This window comes from Macaca nemestrina, chromosome 2 (assembly GCF_043159975.1).
Source record: "Macaca nemestrina isolate mMacNem1 chromosome 2, mMacNem.hap1, whole genome shotgun sequence".
NCBI classification, from domain to species: domain Eukaryota; kingdom Metazoa; phylum Chordata; class Mammalia; order Primates; family Cercopithecidae; genus Macaca; species Macaca nemestrina.
The window spans coordinates 57,828,672-57,849,207 of NC_092126.1; the positions used below are offsets into that span (position 1 = coordinate 57,828,672).

Consider the following 20,536-nt stretch of genomic DNA (forward strand, 5'->3'; position numbering starts at 1 on the left):
TGAGTTCCGAGGGGAGTGTGAGTGTGTGTGTGTGTGTGTGTGTGTGTCTGTAATTACATGTGATTCAAAAGAGGAAAGGGATCAGTATTAAAGGTACTTGTATACTAGAAGCAAAAAAAAAAAAAAAAAAAAAAAAAAAGGAAGTTTAGTTCCTCTGAGCTCCTTATTATAGCTGCTAAAGGTAGCTTTTACAAAGAAACTGCCTTTGTGCCAAAAGTATTTATTTCCTTGTTTGTATTTATCTCTTTGAGGAGGAATCACTGTGTCTTGAGTGAAAGGGTGCTCTGCTTGCCTGCATTAAACTGATGAGGGTCCAGGCGCATGATGGATGATTTCAGTAGGTAGAGCAGACACATTTTAGTTTCTTTCTCTCTTTCTCACTCCCCACACTCAACCTCCGATGTACACACGTTACAAGATTCCCTGGAGTAAGGAGGTGGGAGCGGAGAGTTTCAGTACAGATCTTGACATCAGAGTACTCTGACCAAGAAAAAGAAAGAAAGAGGGAAGCGAGGTGGAGAAAGCAGGAGCAAGGAAAGAAAGAAGGAAAAGCGGAGGGACAGTAAGAAAAAAGAAAACGAAGGAGGGAGGGAGGGAGGAAATTTAAGTGAAGAAGGAAGGAAGCTTGGATTCAGGGAGGAAAGGGAGCGAGAAAGAGAGCGAAAGAAGAGCGTGAGAAGAGCCAAGCATTACAGTCTCCGGTCCACAGGAGAGAGATGGAGCCCTCATCCGCACTAGAGAATCCCAAAGAGCCAGTGTATTGTTTTCTTGAAAGCCCCGAAGCTAAGCAACTCCGAAAATGTTTAGCAAAGCCCTTTTGGGAATGGTGAGATGAGGGGTGGGGAGGATAGGACATTCTCATTGCCACCGCCCGCCCCCCTCCCCCCCCCGTCTCCCCTGCCCCCTCACATGAAGTGACTGGATTTGGGAGACCTAGCGGAAACCTTCAGGTCACCCAGGGAACTGCTCCTCTCGCTGGTCCTGCAGCGGCGAGGCGGGGGGGCGGGTGGCGGGGGGCGGGGGGGCTGTGAGAGCGCCGAGACGCGCGGGGCGCGGAGATGTGCAAGTGGCGAAGCTTGACCGAGCGCAGACTGGAGCAGCCGCCTAACTCCTGGCGCGGGATCTACTGAGAGGTCACGGTGAGTCTCTGCGGGTGCGGGTAGGAGGGATGCCCAGGTGCCTCGACGCCCCCCGGCCCGGGAGGAGGCGGGTCCGGAACCTCCCCCTAGTCCGGCCTCACCCCGGAGCCCGCGCGCCTTGGGCGGATGCACCGACTGAGCGGCGCTCGGCTGGGCTCCCAGCCCGCCACTGCCACCCGGCCCCGCGCGCTCATTGGTCGGGATGTGTCGGCTCAGCAGCCTCCAACTTCTCCCGAATCCCACTGGTGAGTCCCAGGAGAGCGAGCTGAGGGAGAAAGGTCCAAAGGGCGCGAGCGCCCAGGGCGCTGGGAGCCCGTGGGACGGGCACGGGGAGGGCAGAGCCAGCCCAGAGGAGCTGCTGCCGGGAGGTGCGCTGAGCAGGGTCCGCAGCGAAGGTCCGGCGCGATCCGAGCGCCCAGGACCCTGCGGCGGTGGAGGAGGCGTGCCCTGGGAAGGAGCCGCTACTGGGACCTGAAGAGTGAGGGGAGGGAGAGGGGCCCGGAGGTTGACCTGGAGGAGGGCTCTGGAAGTCACGTCAGGTTGGCTCTTCAGGTTCATTTCCATAGTTCCCTGCGGCCTCTGCCTCGGGGAGTTATGTTTGGTTACCGAGATCCGCGCTACCAGATTGCACCGGGGCTGATTTGGGGGCTGGGAATTTGCCATTCTGCTGTACAGACACTGATTTTTTTTTTAAAGCAAGGTTTGTTTTCATTATGGTTTCTGTCGGATTTTCTCATTTGTAACTCACTTTTCTATTTTTACTTTTCTTAACCGGAAGATCTTTTCATTATCCCACCTCTTCATCTTGCTTTTAACCTGATTTCCTATTATATAATTTATGCTTAAATCTCACAAGGGTTGGTCGGTGCGGGGTTGGGGTGTCCTTTTGTAGATGAAAGTTTAAGACTTCTTACTTAACTGGTTTCAATCTATTTGTATTGTTTCAAAATAAGGGTAATTGCAACCAAATATCCCTCTTTAGCCTCTTGATCAAGTCGATTCCTCCCCCATATATGATTCGAATTGCAATTTTATTAAACTGAAAACTAGTACCTGACTTGCAGCGTCAGCATTGGAAACTGCTTATCGGCAAATCGACTGTATGAAGGCGTGTAACTTCATTCCCTGCCATTTTTGTGGGTTCCAGCACTTTAAAAAATTGGTAATTTCTTGGACTTAACGCTGTGTCTTTGGTTGTAGAGCAGCACTAACCAGGAGAGTAACATGGTTGGCACTTTGTGTCCAGAACTCCGTATTTCAGGCTGGGAAACACCTAATTAATGTCTGGGAAACAAGAAGATGATTTATCCTGAGTACCTCTGTCCTCAGCTTCTGCAGACACAGTCTAAATATGCACACTGTTTCTCCTTCTTCCTGTGCCTCAGTTTCCATAATACAAACTGTAATTGCAAAGCACAGCTTCAGGAACCTGCAGATATAAGTTAATGTTATAATGTGCTATGAAGATGAAAATTGCTTAGCTAAGTCTAAGTCTGTAAGTCTATGAGATTTCCTTTTTAACAAATCAGTTATTCAGGTTTCCTGCTTTGACTATCTGATATAGTTATGCTTATGCTCAACTGGTATAAGAATTGCTGCTTTACATTGCTTTGAAATTCAGCTTACACTTAAAATAGTAATTTATTCTCTTGGTAATGTCGAGCTGAAGTTTGCAGGTTCTTGTTATCTTAAACTTTTTATTTAACACATCTTCAGTTGAAGTGAAATATTTTAAGAATACAGGTATGTTTTTGCATACCCTGCTTTATATGGGACTACAAGCATCAACTTTGTTGTTGTTTTTTTTTTAATTCTTTTGTTCACTTGTCCCCCTTACTCTTCTCTTAAATGGGATTGGGTGCGGTTAAGTTGGATATTCAGGTATCTGGGAGTTAGTCATATGTTCCACAGTGAGATTCCAGATACTGTCCCCTGATTTCTTAAAGAAAAATAGTGAACCTTCCAGAATTAACTGGAAATGAATGACAAAGTTAATTAGGAGATTAAACTTGCATCATTTCTGCCTGCGCTCAATGCTTTTGGAAAAACGCTACTAAGACCAAAAGACTTCCTTTAAGAATTTACAGAGCATTTACAAGAGGGGGAGATGGAGGAACACCTTGTAGATTATTCAAAGATTATATTGTTTTGATGCAGCTTCTCTCACTGTCTTCATTTCTCTGTAACTGTTTCTGCAAACTTAGGTGCTGAACCATTAAGAGCCCAGCTGCTTCAGTACGCAGTCTTAAAGGTAAGGAGAAGCCAAGGGAAAGTAACTTACAGAAACAAATGCTTATCCACTAGCTTTACTACACCACAAGGCATGGAGTTGCCACAGAGCACCTGTAATTTAGCCCTGAGGCTGCCCTGGTTCACCTCTTCACTTTAAAGGGACACAGACTGCCATTTCTAAGGAAGAACTAAAAACACAAACAACAAAAAACGTCATTTTGTACCAATAAAACATTTCTCTACATTGCCTTCTGAAATATACAGGGGGAACAATATTCAGGAAAGGGAAATACTTTAGCAAATGTGCTTAATATTCAGATGTTCTTTAGGACAGTCATGAAACATGGGGAGACTGGGAGACTTATTATTGTTTACCTCTCTGTAAGGTGTCCAAAGTATTATTAAATTTGTTCCCATCTTTTCTTTGCCCAACCAATACACTATTAAAATAGGACTACAATCAATGCAATTCCATATCATAACCCCAGGGGTGGTGAGACTAAGCCAGCATGCCTTACATAACCATTAAGTAAGACATTTTAACATTCAGATACATTACATTCCCCTTTTATTGAGCAGACACAGTTTTCATTGTCTAATAAAATATTTTTATTTGATAGTCTGTCCTTGCTTATAGCCTCATGTAATCAAGGGGACAGCATGCTTAAGACTTTGTATCCAGAACCTTAAGGTCTAGTTGTGGTTCGCTTATGAATAATTCACTGGGAAGGGTAATTGCTAGTTTTCTGCTGGGTCTCCCCACCACACTTCAAATGTGAAATATGTTTCTTCTTTCTCCTATGCGTCAGTTTCCACAAAACACACCCTTAGAGAATTGTGCGTATTCAACAAAGATCTTTAACTATAAGAGCATTTCTGAGCCGTCCCTGCATCCAGGGACCAAATTCTCAGAGCAGTTTGTATTGAGCTATAAACAGCTAATCTGTCAGTTTAAGATGTTCTTTTATACAGTCATGAAGCAAAATGGAAATTGTGTGTTCTAATCCTTGGAGACGGACTGATAAACTGTCACTAGGCCCCTGATAAAGTTTAATATTTAGGCTTATACCCCCTTAATTTTCCCCCTAAATTTCTACAATAAGATCTAAATTAGCTTTTACTGCATGATGATACAGCTTTATTTTGAACAATGACCGAGTGTGTTCTTTCCAAAGAATATTGACTAGTTGTGTAGTCTTAAACACGTTGTCTGACTTCTCTGTGCCCCAGTTTCCCAATTCTTTATTCTCTTCTGTGGCAGTGTCCACTTTATGGTTTAAAGTTGTTAACACATCTCCAGTTGAGGTGAAAGATTTTAAGAATACAGGTATGTTTTTGCATACCCTGCTTTACACAAGACTACAAGTGTCAACTTGGTAACTTTTTGTATTATTTTGTTTACTTGTCCCCTTTACTCCCCTCTTAAATGGGATTGGGTGTGGTTAAGCTGGATATTCAGGTATCTTTTGGTACAGTGAGTGTCCATTTTCAGAATGTTGTCTAACCAGTTAATAGATACCAGTATCAGTAGTAGTAGTAATTTTGAACTGTAAAAATAAAAGTTGTCTTTATGACTAAAATAAACTACCTCATGTGTTCATTCCTTTTGGTGTTTATCTATATTAATATTTCAAATTATTGCTTAGTCAAAACCTCAAGGTATTAGTCATTGGTTTTTGAGCTTATAAAGGAAGCCACTGGAGCAAGATATAAAATTAACTTTGATGTTAGTCCAGGGTTCAAAAGGGTAAGTTTAAAACTTTCTTAATGGTGGTATAGCAATTATTTGCTTATAAACTGCTGAATTAATCCTACTTGAGTATTTAACCAAGTCTTACTGTCTAATTTTGCTGAGATTTTCAGTGATACATCAAAACAAAACAAAACAACAGCAACAAAAAACAAAAAGTTGTGACTGAGACCTGTCGAATTCATTTGACTCTATAATCTTTGCATTCAGCAACAAAATTTTGACTTCTCAACAGCAAAAACATATTTCTATTTTAAAATGACTGAACCTTTTACTTTTATCCAGTCACATTACGCATTTGGACATTTTCTTTTTTATCATTAGCATTTTCATTTTTTGCAGATTTTAGGTGATGGGCAGATCAGAAAGTCAGATGGATATAACTGATATCAACACTCCAAAGCCAAAGAAGAAACAGCGATGGACTCCGCTAGAGATCAGCCTCTCGGTCCTTGTCCTGCTCCTCACCATCATAGCTGTGACAATGATCGCGCTCTATGCAACCTACGATGGTGAGTTTCTCCCACACCTGTGCATCCATAAATGCAAAAGAGAAGGAAATCTTCCTCCATGCTTTTACTGTCTATCTAACAAATGTGTTAGGGATAGAGGCACTTAAAGACTGACAAAGAGATTCATTTAAAAAATGTAACATCCGTATGTCAAAACAATTAACTTTGAAGTACAGTGCCTTTTATGTTTGAGCTAAGTTATTAATTGCAAGTATATTTAGTGTGCTCATGCTTACTTATGAGGAATCTCAAATATGGTTTTATTTGATTAAAATATACACAATTTTATGGCCAGCTTTAGTAATAGTCATTAGTCAGTTTTTGTTGTGTCATTGAAATTCTAAAGGGCTTCACAGGAATTTAACAAATTTAATTTGAGTCTTGGAAGTTTTTCAAAACTAGGATTAAAAAAGATTGATTTGTAATGGTTAAAAAAATGATTACCAAGCAAAAACAACTGATTATTTCAATGTAATAGGCCTAGAGCTTAGTTGGTAGAGAAGATATAATAACACATTTTTCTTCATAATCAAAATTTTCAATTTAGATTTTACCTATTTTATTTTCTTATATTTTTTCTAACCACTGGCAATGATATATAATGCTCAGTTTTTAGTTCTTGCTTTAAGAAATTGCTTATTTAATCGACAGTTTTTAAAAGAACAAAAGAAAAACAAATTTAAAAATGTGCGTTGCCAGTATTTATGCATATTCTCTCCTTTTTCTAGATGGTATTTGCAAGTCATCAGACTGCATAAAATCAGGTAAGAAACGGCTTTTACATGTAATAGTTACACAACTGATGTATAATATTGAAAATTAAATGCTAATCTTAGTTTGCTTTGTTTACACTTTTATTCATTATAGATCAATTATTTGTGTGTCTGGCTCTATAATCAAGGGAAATAAAATTATTTTTAAGTAATAGATTAATTAACTTGTCTACTGTGAAAAATATGTTACTATTGGCAGCCCTGGGCTGTATAGCAGGGCAATAGAAAACTATTTCTCTATTTGTATGGAGCTTGCCATGCAGTTGAAGAAAGAAAATGAGCACATATGAAATGGTAAGCATTGTATCATTGTGTTAAATTTCTCAATGCACCTCACTAGGTGGGTGAGAAGAAGGGAGTGAGATGTAGCATGTAAATCTAGATGGAGAAGTTAAAATTTGGGAAGAAACTTCTTTTTTTTTTAGACAGGGTCTCACTCTGTCGCCCAGGCTGGAGTGCAGTGATGTGATCTCAGCTCACTGCAACCTCTGCCTGCCAGGTTCAAGGGATTCTCCTGCTTCAGCCTCCCGAGTAGCTGGGACTACAGGTGCCCACCACCACGCCTGGCTAATTTTTGTATTTTTAGTAGAGACGGGGTTTCACCATATTGGTCAGGCTGGTCTCGAACTCCTGACCTCAGGTGATCTGCCTGCCTCGGCCTCCCAAAATGCTGGGATTACAGGCATGAGCCACTGCAGCCAGCCTTAAATTTGGGAAGAACCTTGAAGTAGGGCTGGAATTTAGATGTGGCAGTGCAGAAGAGGGAATTCCAAACACAACAGAAATAAACTATGTTATTGAGAAGTAGTAAAAATGTACGCTTGATAGAAGGGCATGTTGTGGAGAACCTTGAAAATCCATGTTTAGCCTTCATATTGTAATACAGGAGAAACAGATATTTTTGAACAGAGGAGTGACCAGGCCAAAGGTGAAGGATGATTCCGGGAATGTGAGGTTGGATGGATTGAGTGAAAAGGAGGGCAGGCAGGTGGGGGCTGCGTCTGTACTCCAAGTGTAAGCTAAAGAGGTTGGCCTGTGGTGAGATAAGAGTGCTATTGAGATAATACAGAGGGAGAATTGGGTGACTTAATAGAACGGACTTGCTAAATAAAATGAATGAGTTGAGAATGATGCCAAGTTTTAAAACCCAAGGGACTGAAGAGAATGGTGGCAGCCCACACAGAAAGAGAGAAGTTATGAGGTGGATGTGGATGTGTTTGGTCTAAGCCATGGGTAACAGCCCCATGAGAATAGACAGCAGGAAGGTAGAGGTGAGGTTCAGGAATTTGGAATATGAATTTGGGATCTGTCAGTTTAAGAGTGATAGTGGAAGCCTTGGGAGTATTTGAGTTCTCAATAGAAGAGAAGAGGTTCAAGGGCTAAACTTAAGACAATATCAGTGATTAGAAGAGAAGAAAAATAAGTCAGAGCAGAAAACAGAGAAGTGTATGGAGCTATATAAATCCCAGCAATTAGAGTGTGGTGAAAATGAAAGTATTTCTTCTTTCATCAAGAAGAAGGAAGGTGGTAGCTGAGGGCAGCACCCTGGGATATGAACACGATGTTTGTGGCCTTTAACAAGAGATTCTAAACCTCCTTTCTAACATCTAAGTGTCTTATAAGAGATAAATAAACTGCCCCAAATAATTTGAACCATTTTCTGCTGGATTTTTTTTAAAATTTTATTTATGTGTGTTTGTATGTATGTATGTATGTATGTATGTATGTATGTATGTATGTATTTTTTGAGGTAGGGTCTTGCTCTGTCACCCAGGCTGGAGTGTAGTGGTGTGATCACAGCTCACTGTAACTTTGATCTCCTGGGCTCAAGGCATCCTCCCACCTGAGCCTCCTGAGTAGCCGGGACTATAGGCACCTGCCACCATTCCTGGCTACGTTTTTTTTTTTTTTTTTTTTTTTTTAAGTTTTTTTGTAGAGACAGGGTCTCTCTATGTTGCCCAGGCTTGGTTTTGAACTCCTGAGATCAAGCAATCCTCCTACTTGTCTTCCCAAAGTGCTGGGATTACAGGCATGAGCCACTGCACCCAGCCTTGGATATTCTTTACATGATTTTTTGTTATTCACTGAATTTTGCAAAAGAATGACGGGAAAATATCTGGCAATTCTAGGTTATAGTCTAATGTCCTGAATCTATGCTCTTTGCTTTTTTTTTTTTGTATTGTTTTTTGATGTTTTTATTTGCTCTGGGTCACAAGTGCAATGGTCAGACGCCCTGAGATGTGATGTGGGGAGTGTGAGGGAAAGTTGATTTAGATGTTAGCCATTTACTCCTCAACATGGTACGTTTTTCTCAAAAATAAAGTTTCTTTATTCCCCAGGGAAATGACTGCACAGGTACTTTGGCTGGGGGATCTCCGTGGCCATGTGCGAAAGTCAGCATGTGTCCAAGTTGTCAAAGTTAACATTTACTTCCTCCCCGGATCCTCCTATGCTTCCTCTCTCTACCAGCTACCCTATTACATGCTCAGGCTGTCCTGTTATGGGAAACTTCCACTTACATATTGACTACTGAGGATTAATTCGTCTGTCTGCAATACACTTGACATGTCTGTCTCTTTGGTATCTTAATCTATAGCTCTCTTCTCTCACTATTTTTCTTTTTTCTCTTCTTTTCCTTGAATTTTATTTTCGAAGAAACTGGATTTTTTGACTAGGTAGGCATGTTTTTATAAACGACAACTGATTTTGCCTCAGAGATCTAGGCAGGTTTTTCTTCCCAAGGAGCAATGTGACATTCAGAATCTGGAATCTTAAATGTGACTTAATGTTTAGAGATATGGTTTTTAAATAGTGTTTGGCAAGTCTCAACTCACTAAAATGTATTTAACCTGTATCCTTTAATTGCAGCTTAGAAATCAAACCAAATATATAATACCTTGCAGAATGTATTTTGGCAGAGAAATGTAAACAATAGAAATAACTTCAGTGGGAAACAAGGTTGCTGTATAGCTGTGTATTTTTCTTCATTCTGCTCTGTTGGTTCACAAGCCATTAGAATACTTGTTCACACTGGTAGTTACTGTTCTTCCTAGGAGAATGAATAAGATGACACACACCCTCATGGATACACTCTTCATACTCAAACACACACACACACACACACACACACACACACACACACACACACACACAGAGTCTTCTGCTGGTTAGGAAATCTTTTCTGCCACAGAAAAATACAACTATTTCTTTTAGAAGTCGTTGCAAATTAGGAAAACCCTAGAGGAAATCTTGGACAAAAGCAAGTATTGAAGAAGAATGACAAGAGTAGAATAGGCCGGGCGCGGTGGCTCAAGCCTGTAATCCCAGCACTTGGGGAGGCCGAGATGGGCAGATCACGAGGTCAGGAGATGGAGACCATCCTGGCTAACACAATGAAACCCCGTCTCTACTAAAAATACAAAAAAAATTAGCCGGGCGTGGTGGCGGCGCCTGTAGTCCCAGCTACTCGGGAGGCTGAGGCAGGAGAATGGCGGGAACCCGGGAGGCGGAGCTTGCAGTGAGCCGAGATCGCGCCACTGCACTCCAGCCTGGGCGACAGAGCAAGACTCCGCCTCAAAAAAAAAAAAAAAAAAAAAAAGAGTAGAATAGATGGAAAGAAAAAGAAATAAGAAAAGAGAAGGCTGGGCGCGATGGCTCACGCCTGTAATCCCAGCACTTTGGGAGGCTGAGGTGGGCAGATCACCTGAGGTTGGGAGTTCAAGACCAGCCTGACCAACATGGAGAAATCCCATCTCTACTAAAAATACAAAATTAGCCGGCTGTGGTGGTACATGCCTGTAACCAAAGCTATTCAGGAGGCTGAGGCAGGAGAATCACTTGAACCCGGGAGACAGAGGTTGCAGTGAGCCAAGATAGCACCATTGCACCATAGCCTGGGCAACAAGAGTGAAACTCCATTTGAAAAAAAAAAAAAAAAAAAGAAAGAAAGAAATATGAAAAAAGAGATGTTGAAAAAAATATAAAATATCTTACCAGCAAGTCTATAGGTCACTTTAAGAGAGTAGGGGGTTCAAACCTGAGCTCAGAAATTCTTGAGAATGGGAAAACGAAGTATTGACACTCAGGGTGCTTACATTATGTGAAAGATGGCCCCAACTTGAACCTTTCTCCCAGTGGAAAGGAATGTCACAGCAAATGGACTTTTCTCTTTGATCCTTTGAAGTCAAGGAATAGAAGTCAAGCCGTACCAAGACAGAAGTAAAATATTGCAGAAGGCTGATTCAAATCTGTTTGGTGTTATGTATTTTAAATCTGAGCATCTAGGATTTAAATATTTATGATGTACATAAAATGATGTTTATGTATACTTTAAATCAACTTCCCTATATGTGTAATGCTTCAGTATAAAAGATTACACCAGACCTAAAGTAAAACAAATACCATTTAAGAAATAACATCTTAAGGCGGAGATCAAAATACTTCAAAGTATTGTTCATCACTTATTTACCCTATAAGGTTGTCAAAAACTTAGAGTTATAGAACTTGTATGTGATTTTGCAGACTTTTCCATACAAATCTAAATCCTGAAACTGACTTCCATTGTATTGTAACCTTCCTAACTCAGCTTTCAAGGAATCTTATGCTTTAAATCAGGGTTTCTCAACTCACTATTGATATTTTTGTGCTGGAATTATTCTTTGTTGTGGGTGTTATTCTGTGTATTATAGGATATTTAGCAGCATCCCTGGCCTCTACCAACTAGATGTCCAGTAGCAGTCCTCTCCTAGTTTTGACAACCAAAAAATGTCTCTAGCCATTACTAAATGTTCCCTGCAGGCAGCACAGTCACTTGTGACTGGGTATCCCTGGTTTAAATGGTCTCAAGATGTTATCAATGCTTCCCTCTTAATGGTAGGCAGGATAATGGCCTTTCAAAAATATTCACATCCAATGTCAAACTTAATCACATAGTAGCCTCATTTCCTACACTAAAAGGCTGCTACAGGGCCAGCAGCCCCCATGAGTTAGCCATCAGTCCTTCCTGTATTTACCTAATTGTGCTGTTTTTCTTCATGGAGGTTTCAAGGTGTTAATAGGCAAGAAGGCAGAGATGCTTTGTTGCAGCCAGGAAAGGCCAGCTGTTGCCAAGATACATCACCTAGGGCATCACCATGATGTGGCCCTTGCAGACATTTGCAAGTTTCATTTCAGTTCAAAGGTCATAGCTCAAAGCACACAAATCTGATCATTAAATCAGCATGTGCGTACAGTAGTCTCCCCCTTATCTGTGGTTTCACTTTCCATGGTTTCAGTTACCCAAGGTCAACTACCGTCCAATATATTAAATAGAAAATTCCAGAAACAGACAACTCATATGTCTTAAATCACACACCATTCTGAGTAGTGTGATGAAAGTCATGAAGGAGCCTTCTCCATTATTATCATATCAACTGTTGCAAGATGATAGTGTTTGTGTTCAAGTAACCCTATTTTACTTAATGACCCCAAACCATAAGAATAGTGATGCTGGAATAGTGTCATAATTGTTCTATTTTTTATTAATTATTGTTATTAATCTCTATGTCTAATTTATAAATTCAACTATATCATAGGTATGTGTATAGAAAAAAATATACCATATATAGGGTTCAGTACTGGTTCAGTCCAGTGTCAGGCATCCACTGAGGTCTTGGGGATCCTCAGAGGATAAGAGGGGGACTGCTGTGCATTATCTTACCATACTGAAAATATCTTTCAAGTAACAGAATGCCACCTCTCCTTGTATTAATAATTAAATAATCATCAAAAATTTTCTTGATACGTGCAGAATTAAAATAAAAGGAGTGGACAGTTCTGAGAGGTGTTTCATCCAGGTCTTCATGTTCCACAAGCCTGTCTGTCAAGGCTGCCATCGACAAATGTGCAGTGTACAACCTGCATGACTACACAGGTGGAGGTGGTCCCACTCTCTCTAGTAAACTGTATCGATCACATCTTAACTTGGCTACTCTGGTCTCTGGATAATTTAGGACCACACTTCTAACATATGCTTTTGCGGACCCCTCAAATCTCTGTTGTCTTTTTTTTTTTTCTTTTGGAGTCTTGCTTTGTCGTCCGGGCTGGAGTGCAGTGGTGCAATCTTGGCTTGCTGCAACCTTTGCCTGCTGCAACCTTTGCCTCCCGGGTTCAAGCAATTCTCCTCCCTCTGGGATTACAGGCGCGTGCCACCATGCCCGGATTTTTGAATTTTTAGTAGAGATGGGGTTTCACCATGTTGGCCAGGCTGGTCTTGAACTCCTGACCTCAAGTGATCCACCCGCCTTGGCCTCCCAAAGTGCTGGAATTACAGGCATGTTGTCATGTAAGGCAATATATTCAGAGGCTCTGGAAATTGGATGATTTAATGATCAGATTTGTGTGCTTTGAGCTATGACCTTTGAACTGAAATGAAACTTGCAAATGTCTGCAAGGGCCACATTATGGTGATACCCTAGGTGATGTATCTTGGCAACAGCTGGCCTTTCCTGGCTGCAACAAAGCATCTCTGCCTTCTTGCCTATTAACACCTTGAAACCTCCATGAAGAAAAACAGCACAATTAGGTAAATACAGGAAGGACTGATGGCTAACTCATGGGGGCTGCTGGCCCTGTAGCAGCCTTTTAGTGTAGGAAATGAGGCTACTATGTGATTGAGTTTGAAAAAAATCCTTCGTGGAATAAGAAAGCAGCAGACATCTTAGTATGAAGACCACTGAAGCACACCTTTGTTAATTTAAATGTGGCATGTGACAATTTGTTTTGGGTGGCTTCCCTGGCACAATTCTCGTGAAAATGGTATAGGGATATTACCTTACATTTATCCAGTCAAAATTAGCATCTTTCAATCAAATCCTTTCCAAGAAAGGGAATCAATTATATGATAAATATACAAATGTATAACATGTGTTTTTTACTCTCCAGGGAAATTTTAAGGAAGTAGTACATCATCATTTTTTAATGAATGGTCAAGAAATTGAAAACATACATTAGTTGAATTAAGCAGTTGAAGGGAAAGAAAATTAGCAATGCCTGGTAAGCTAAGTGGTACTCCAAAGATTTATTTTATAGCTACGGAAATTATCTACATGTAAAGGGGGTGAATACAAACTAACTTAGGTTGGGGTGAGAACCCTGGTTTGACATTTAACATTTTAGAATAAGAGACATAGAAAGATTCCTCTGTAGTTGAAGGATCCTGCTTTGTCCTACTCATAAGCAAATCCCTGGGGTAGCAAGGTGCTTTCTGGTAAACCTTTGATATAATATGAAGCTCAAGTTGATAAAATAGATTAATTGAAGTAAATTGAAAAATACAGAATTTTAAAAACCGTAAGAAGAATGTTGCACAAGCTTTTGAATCCTGTAAATTTTCATTCTTTAAGACCATTCAGAAAAGGAGATTTTGTCGGGGGCCGGTAGTGACTTGTTTTGATCCTATTTCTAAACTGACTGAAAACTAGAATACATTCTTTCTGTTCAAAACATCCTAGAAGGGCCACATATTAGTCAGCCCTTCTCCAGAGAACAGAACCAATGGTCTATATATATAAAGTCTCAAAATCCAAAGGCCCAAGAACCTGGAGTTCTGATGTCTGAGAACAGGAGAAGGTGGATGTCCCAGTTCCAGAAAAAAACAGAGAATTTCCTCTCCCACTGCCTTTTGTTTTATCTAGGCCTTCAGCAGATTGGATGATGCTCAGCCACAATGGCGGTTGAGTGTGGATCTTCTCTACTCCGTCCACTGATTCAGATGCCACTCTCTTCCATAAACACCTTCACGGATGCACCCAGAAATAATGCTTTAGAAATAATGCTTTATCAGCTATCTGGGTATCTCTTAACCTGGTCAAGCTGACACCTAAAATTAACCACCACAGGCTACAATGAAAAAGATAGTTCCAACTGTGAATGAGGATGTGGAGAAACTGAACCATCACTCATTAATGGTGGGAATGTAAATTTTAGTACACCTGGATCAACATAGAAACATTTTGGAAAACAGTTCGACAGTTTTTACAAAATGTTGAATATATACTTTCCAGACAACCCAGCAATTCTAGTCCTAGGTACTACTTAAAGTAAATGAAAACACATATCATCACAAGGACTTCTTTGTGATTGTTCCTTACAGCATTATTTATAAAAGCCAAAATATGGAAACATTCCAAATGTGTATAAACAGGTGAATAAACAAAATGCCATATAGCTATGAACTATGATACCACACAGCAATAAAAAGGAGCAAACTACTGTTATGTGCAATGGTATAGATGAACATCAAAAACGTGATGCTAAGTGAAATAAGCCAGACACAAACTGCATATTGTAAAATTCAATTTATATGAAATTTCTAGAAGAGGCAATTATAGGGGCAGAAGACAAATATTGATTGCCTGAGGCTGGAGATGAAGCAGGCATTGGCTGCAAATGGGCATAAGGGGACTTCTTGGGGTAATGGACGTGTTCTAAAATTGGACTGTGACAGATTCTCAGCCTTTTGGCTAAAGATGAAGTGTAAATTGGATTGTGGTGATGGTTGCACAACTATATAAATTTACCGAAAATTAATCAGGTGAACTTTATGGTATACCAATTAATAACCCAAAGCTGTTAAAAAAAAAAAAAAAAAAAAGCTGCCGGGCGCGGTGGCTCACGCCTGTAATCCCAGCACTTTGGGAGGCCGAGGCGGGCGGATCACAAGGTCAGGAGATCGAGACCACGGTGAAACCCCGTCTTTACTAAAAATACAAAAAATTAGCCAGGCGCGGTGGCGGGTGCCTATAGTCCCAGCTACTCGGGAGGCTGAGGCAGGAGAATGGCGGGAACCTGGGAGGTGGAGCTTGCAGTGAGCCGAGATCGCGCCACTGCACTCCAGCCAGGGGGACAGAGCGAGACTCCGCCTCAAAAAAAAAAAAAAAAAAAGCAAACAAAAATTTACCTTCATTCTTTCCCCTATCTCGCCAATGTCCATTTTTACATAGTTATCTCATGTTTTGATCTTATGCTTGCTATTGTATGTTGAGTCCATTGAGCTCCATTTTTGCAGTTTAAATGATTATATGTAGTTTTCAATGTCTACTAAATCTTCCCTAAATAAACTCAAGCTTTTTAGTTTAAGTGAACCTCTATTATTTGATTATATTAACATTATATTGATGAAAAGTCTCTGGAAATAGTAAATCAATTGGGAAGTTAAAAATTATTTCAGGATTAGGAGTTGGAAGCCCTGTTTTTACCCCCTGGGGTTTCATTTACAGAGGAAGTCAAAGACATATATGTCCAGGTGTACCAGCCATCTGGATCAAAGCCAGACCACTTGGTCTACCACAGAGCAGTTAGCAGTTCCTGTTTCTGGAAAAATGTGTGTGTTTTTCACACGGGTGCTGTGAGATGTTTCCCTTTCACCTTAACTGATAGAAAGCCAAGAACCAAGACAGGCGCGGTGGCTCATATCTATAATCCCAGCACTTTGGGAGGCTGAGGCAGGTGACACACGAGGTCAAGAGTTCACGACCAGCCTGGCCAAGATGGTGAAACCCTGTCTCTACTAAAAATACGAAAATTAGTTGGGCGTGGTGGCAGGCGCCTGTAATTCCAGCTACTCGGGAGGCTGAGGCACAAGAATTGCTTGAACCCGGGGGGCAGAGTTTTCAGTGAGCTGAGATCTTGCCACTGCATTCCAGCCTGGGTGACAGAGTGAGACTCTGTCTCAAAAAAAAAGAAAGTCAAGAGCCAAATTTGAATTTAACTTGAAATTATAGGACTTCTTTGTATAAACTTGCTTCATCAGCTTTATTCCTGTTCCTCTTTTCTTTCTCATACAATGTATATTAGTTTATTTTATGGATCTCTCTAAAGCCACTTTGAATTATTTTAGGAAGAATGTAGGTTAATAATTAGATGAATAGAATATAAATTCCAGCAACAGATATGTGCAGGAGAAGGGCTGTTAAATTATAAACTTTATTTCTAAGAGATGCAAGTGCTATGAGTAACTGAGGTACAATTTTTAGAAGCTTACTGCTTCTTTTTCCACTAAGCCAACTTTTAGCATGGGAGATCTGGGATGTAAGTTTTGGCCCCATCCTGTGTTATTGGTATGTGATCCTAATTAAGTCAGTTCAGCTTTCTGCATTTCATTTTCGTTATCTACAAAATTGGAATTAAAAGTGTCTCCTTTTACAGGGAAACAGCAAAGACTAACGACAGCCTATTTCATGTTACACGTCCTTCAGGGAGATACACCATAGGTATAATGCACAGATATGATTCATATAACATCTTAGTTCATGAAAATTACAAATACACTATTTAAAATTTTTTTATTGAGAATCAAATAAAAATCAAATCAAAAGCCAGTATATTTTTAAAAAGGAAGTTGTAGCCAGAGAGAGTGAGAAAGAAAGAGAGAATGCGGTACATTTTACATATTCTCAAATAAAAATGTGTCATCCTTTATTAACATTTTCTTTGATTGCTGTGCTCTGTCTTAGCATGGGGGTGAAAGTTCAGGCTTTGAATCAATTAGAATGAGCACGATCAGAAATGAACACTTGAATCTGTGTTTCCTGTAAAGAAAAACGTACCAACAGGGACACCTTAGTTTGCAAACCTAGCTAATCTGCACTCACCCTTGCCATTACCCCTTTTCTCACCTCTGATTAATCCCTAAAAGTAAATAAGTCAGAGGCCTGCATCAGGAGAATGACTAGATCCTTGGTATTCAATGCGTGGTCCGTGGACCAACAACAGCACTGAGAATGTGCAAAAATGCAGAGTCTCAGGCCCCGCCTCAGACCTACTGAATGTGCAGCTGCACTTTCAGTAGCCTCTTCAGGTGATCTGTTTGCACAATAAAGTTGAGAAGCACTGAAGAAACGTGATTTTCATATATGGCTGCTTATTACAATGATTTGGGAAGCTTTTGAAACGTACCCATACTACTAAACTTTCTATTCTTCCTGGGCACACAAAATTTCCATTTCTTCAGTGGAGTAGTTTCTGTTATGTGTTAGGAGGAAAAGCAATTTAAGTAAATGAATAGATGTTAAGGGATATAGGAATTGCCTGGATATTTGCATTTTTTAAAAGAAGGTACATATTGACCAACTGATTGCTTTAACAGGTTCAATTTCAGACTGTGTGCTCAGTGAAGACTTTAAGTTAGAGAGGAGAGACATCGAGCCTGATTTTCTGCTAATCATAGACAAGCTGAACCTGGAATGCCTTCCTAAATTTCCCCAGTGTGATGCAGGCATGATATTTCTGTAGAGACAGTAGAACAACTTTTTCCTCTTCCATTCATTTATTCATTTATCTATTCATTAGTTAATTAATTGTATTTTTTAAATTTTATTTTTCATTGTTTTTTAGAGGCAAGGTCTCCTTGTGTTGCCCAGGCTGACCTCAAGCTCCTGGGCTCGAGCAATCCACACGCCTCAGCCTCCCCAAGCAGCTGGGACTACAGGCACATGCCACCATACCTGGCATCCATTTTTTTTCCCCACAAAAGCATTAATCAAGCACTTTCTAAATATTCAACACTAGACATTGGAAATATGAACTAAAATACCCCCTGCCCTCAGGAAAATGATAATCTGGTCAGTGTGACAGACATAAACAAAATTACCATATTGTTTGATAAGTGCTATGATGGTGATAAGAAGATTTGTGTGCTACAGGTACTCTGAGAGAGGAGCACTTAACCAGAGTGGGTCTGGGAGTGGGCAGCTAAAGTGATAGCAATGAGGCCAGGAAAGCAGTCCCACATCACCCACTAAGTTCTGAAGAGCTAGATTGCCCAACCAATGGGAGCAGGGGAGAGCATGTGCATAGGCTGTATGCAAGATGGAGGCAAGAGCTCAGGGAGTTTAGGACCTACTAGTGGTTCATGATGGCTGGGATGTAGAAGCTAGCAAGACATGATACTAGAGAAGTAACCAGGGCCCAGGTCACAAAGGGTCTTATATGCCATGATAAATGGGTTACATTATCTCCTGACGTTTATAGAAAATGAATAAAATTAAAATGCCACAGAGGGCATCTACAGGATTTTAAATAGGGGTGTGGCATTGTCAAGCAAGATTGGCTGCTATCTATCTCACGCCGGGTAAAGTGGAGGCAAAGATTTACCCAAACAAGGGAATAACATTTCAGTGGCCCTGGTGTGTGAGAGAGCTTGGCAAGACTGAGAAACTGAAAGAATATCTGTAAGGCTGTCATAGAGGGTGTGTATGAAGATATGAGAGTGAAGGCAAGAAGAAGTGTTCACTGTTGGCAAAAGAAATAAGCAGGAGTTGAATTTTGTAGTCTGTGTTAAAGTGAATGCACTTCCTTCTAGTAGCCCTGGGAAGTCACAGAAGGAAGGGTTTTAAATGATGCATGACTTTGTCAGAATTATTGAGAAAGATCACTGACTAAAAATAAAGAATGGCTCTGGGCAGGAAATTGGGCTACTGCACTTATTTGGATGAGTATTATTATGGTTGCCTGGATTTGAATGGCAACAGTTTTTGTTGTTGTCGCTTGCTGTTGTTTGTTTGTTTCGAGACAGGGTCTCACTTTGTCAGCCAGGCTGGAGTTCAGTGGCTCAATCACAGCTCACTGCAGCCTCAGCTTCCCCAGACTCAGGTGATCCTCCCACCTCAGCCTCCTGAGTAGCTAGGATTATAGGCACGCACCACCATACCCCGTAAGTATTGTAATTTTCTGTAGACATGGGGTTTCACCATGTTGCCCAGGCTGAGAAATGGATAGATTTGAGAAGTATTTACTGGGAAGTAGAATTCATAAGGCACAGTGTTTCTGTAAGTAGGTGAGGTTGTGAAGGGGAAGTGAGGAAAAGGTAACTCAAGTTTCTGGCTTGGTAAATCGGGTGATAAGTCAGCCATTCACCAAGCTAGGGAACACTGAAGCAGAGCTTATTGGGTAATAGACTGGGACCAATGCAGTGAAGAGTTCACTTTGAGATAGTTTAAACTTGAGATACTGTAAATATTCGATGTGGTAGAGTTCAGGGAAAATAGTGTTGGAAATAAAGATTCAGGGGTTATCAGCATGTGGATGATACAGTTGAGATTTCCTAGGGAGGAAATGGAGAAGAGAACCCATAATTGCATCACATAAAGCAACATTTAAAAATGAGAAGAGGAAGAAACTCCAAAAGAAACTGAGAAGAAGTAATCAGAGAGGTAGAAGGAAAATCAGCAAAGTGTAAAATCACCAAAGCAAATGGAAGAGCAGATGTCAAAAATCAGAGAGTGATCATTGGAATTAAGCACAGCTGAGAGGTTGAGTAGGCTAAATGTTGAAACATAGAGGAAGACATTGAAGATTCAGGTGACGATCAGGTGGAAAATAGATGGATTTTGTCCATGGGGAAGTAAAAGAGGATGTATATCCAGAGAAAAGAATATAGGATAATTCTGAGATAAAGGATGGCCTCCTACTTCCCCTTTTGTTTAATACTAGGGAGAAAGAAACCAAGATGGCTGAAATGCAAATATGTTTGGAGGCTGGGAGGGACAGGAAGTTGAATGGGTCATGATCCAGTTGCCTCTGTGAAGTAACAAGCAAAAATCTCCCCCTGGGAGTGAGCTGATAGAGAAAGTAAGGAGAGTATGAAGACTGGAAAGGCTCCATGTGAGGAGTGGGCCATGCACACAGAATTGAGGACTCTGTTGAAGTGGAAGGCTATAATTTGAAATGGCATTTAAACCAGGCAGTTGTGGGGTTTCTCCAGCATCACCGATAATAGCTTCAACAGATATTGTCAGCACTGTTTTAGATGCTGAGGATACCTAGCACCTAAACACAGAGTGAACAACACAATGTCCCTGCTCACAGGAGCTTACAGTAGTAAAGGAGACAGTAAATAAACACACACAGGCATATAAAAACATTATTAGACTAGAATTGGAAGGGAAAAGGAAGGCAGCTGGATCAATTCAGGGTAGGCTCATTTGCAGAGGACAAGGGAATGAAATACTTTGGTGAGATGATGTTTTCAGGGATTGCACCACAGGATGTACTGGATAGAAGATATAAAACAAAGGTAAAGTAAAAACAGAGAGCTGGCCGGGTGCGGTGGCTCACGCCTGTAATCCCAGCACTTTGGGAAGCCAAGGCGAG

The 20,536-nt window shown here is 40.7% G+C and overlaps 1 protein-coding gene across 8 annotated transcripts in view; it reads left to right on the forward strand.

The window, feature by feature from the left end:
* Window positions 1-1,010: 1,010 nt before the first annotated feature.
* The window catches only part of LOC105499001 (membrane metalloendopeptidase), a 100,838-nt gene continuing 81,312 nt past the window's right edge, over window positions 1,011-20,536 (forward strand). For 2 of the 8 annotated variants that reach the window (XR_011619821.1, XM_011771383.2), the window contains exons 1-4: window positions 1,519-1,839; window positions 3,344-3,390; window positions 5,464-5,633; window positions 6,362-6,397. Coding sequence is in view for 7 of the 8 variants with exons in the window: in XM_011771383.2 (XP_011769685.1) it covers window positions 5,474-5,633; window positions 6,362-6,397 (196 nt within the window). In the remaining variant the exon portion in view is untranslated. The other 6 variants (XM_011771386.2, XM_011771387.3, XM_011771385.3 and 3 more) reach the window with 6 other exon arrangements.